This window comes from Volvox carteri (genome assembly GCF_000143455.1).
Source record: "Volvox carteri f. nagariensis unplaced genomic scaffold VOLCAscaffold_20, whole genome shotgun sequence".
Classification (NCBI taxonomy): domain Eukaryota; kingdom Viridiplantae; phylum Chlorophyta; class Chlorophyceae; order Chlamydomonadales; family Volvocaceae; genus Volvox; species Volvox carteri.
The window spans coordinates 1855992-1856965 of NW_003307563.1; the positions used below are offsets into that span (position 1 = coordinate 1855992).

Genomic DNA, 974 nt, shown 5'->3' on the forward strand with positions numbered 1-974 from the left:
AGACACATACACATAGACACATACACATAGACACATACACATAGACACATACACATAGACACATACACATAGACACATACACATAGACACATACACATAGACACATACACATAGACACATACACATAGACACAAACGCATACACATACGCTTATGGGTACAACACATAATACATGGATACGTGCAAACAAGGAAACAAAGAAGGATCGAACTAAAGATAAAGAAGCTCCCTTAACAACAACAGAGAGCCACCTAATTACCTCCGATATTCCCTCAGCTCCTCTTGTACGGCCATCAGCGCCCCCCTAACTTGGCTGTTAGCGGGCTCCAGCTGGTTGGCGGCCCCTAGGTCCGCCACCGCCGCCTCCAGACCGGCTGCCGTACCACCCGCCTGACGGTGGGCCATAGCGCGGCGGTACAGCGCCTTGACGTTGTACGGGTCGTACTGAAGTGCTTTACTGCGCGAGATGGAGGCCCGGGTGGGGTGGTGGGTTTTTTTAGAGGGGAATGGGAAGTGGGATGGAGATACGGCGGGGGACGTGTGTGTGTGTGTTCGTGTGTGTGTGTGTGTTTTGGGAGGGGTTGGGGTGTAAAAGGAATCCACCAGTCGGGGGCCCCCCGCACTCCCCGACCCAATCACCCCCCATGGCGCCCAGAACGCGCCCCCCCGCCTACTAAGTCTTCTAAATACCCACCCGCACCCGCACCCGCACCCGCACCCGCACCTGCACCCGCACCTGCACCTGCACAGACCCGTTGGGGTATTGTACGGTCAGGTGCCCCTGGCCAGCGTCAGGCCCGGATCAATATGTAGCACATACACATACACACGTGCACACGCACACACACGCGCACACATACACACACATACACACGCACATGCACATACACACATACAGACAGAGCCTTCGGGCCGCAAGCGGCGGCAATTACACAAGAGCCGTAATCCACGCATGCACACGCACCACTCGCGTC

General features: G+C 55.6%; 1 protein-coding gene across 1 annotated transcript in view; it reads right to left on the minus strand.

Annotated features, from left to right (window-relative positions):
* Nucleotides 1-974, minus strand: part of VOLCADRAFT_117708 (uncharacterized protein) — a gene marked incomplete at both ends in the record, with an annotated part of 7512 nt that overhangs the window by 5121 nt on the left and 1417 nt on the right. Inside the window, 2 exons of the mRNA XM_002950868.1 lie at nt 260-390; nt 725-736. Coding sequence (XP_002950914.1) covers nt 260-390; nt 725-736 — 143 coding nt within the window. The remainder of the gene's footprint in view (nt 1-259; nt 391-724; nt 737-974) is intronic.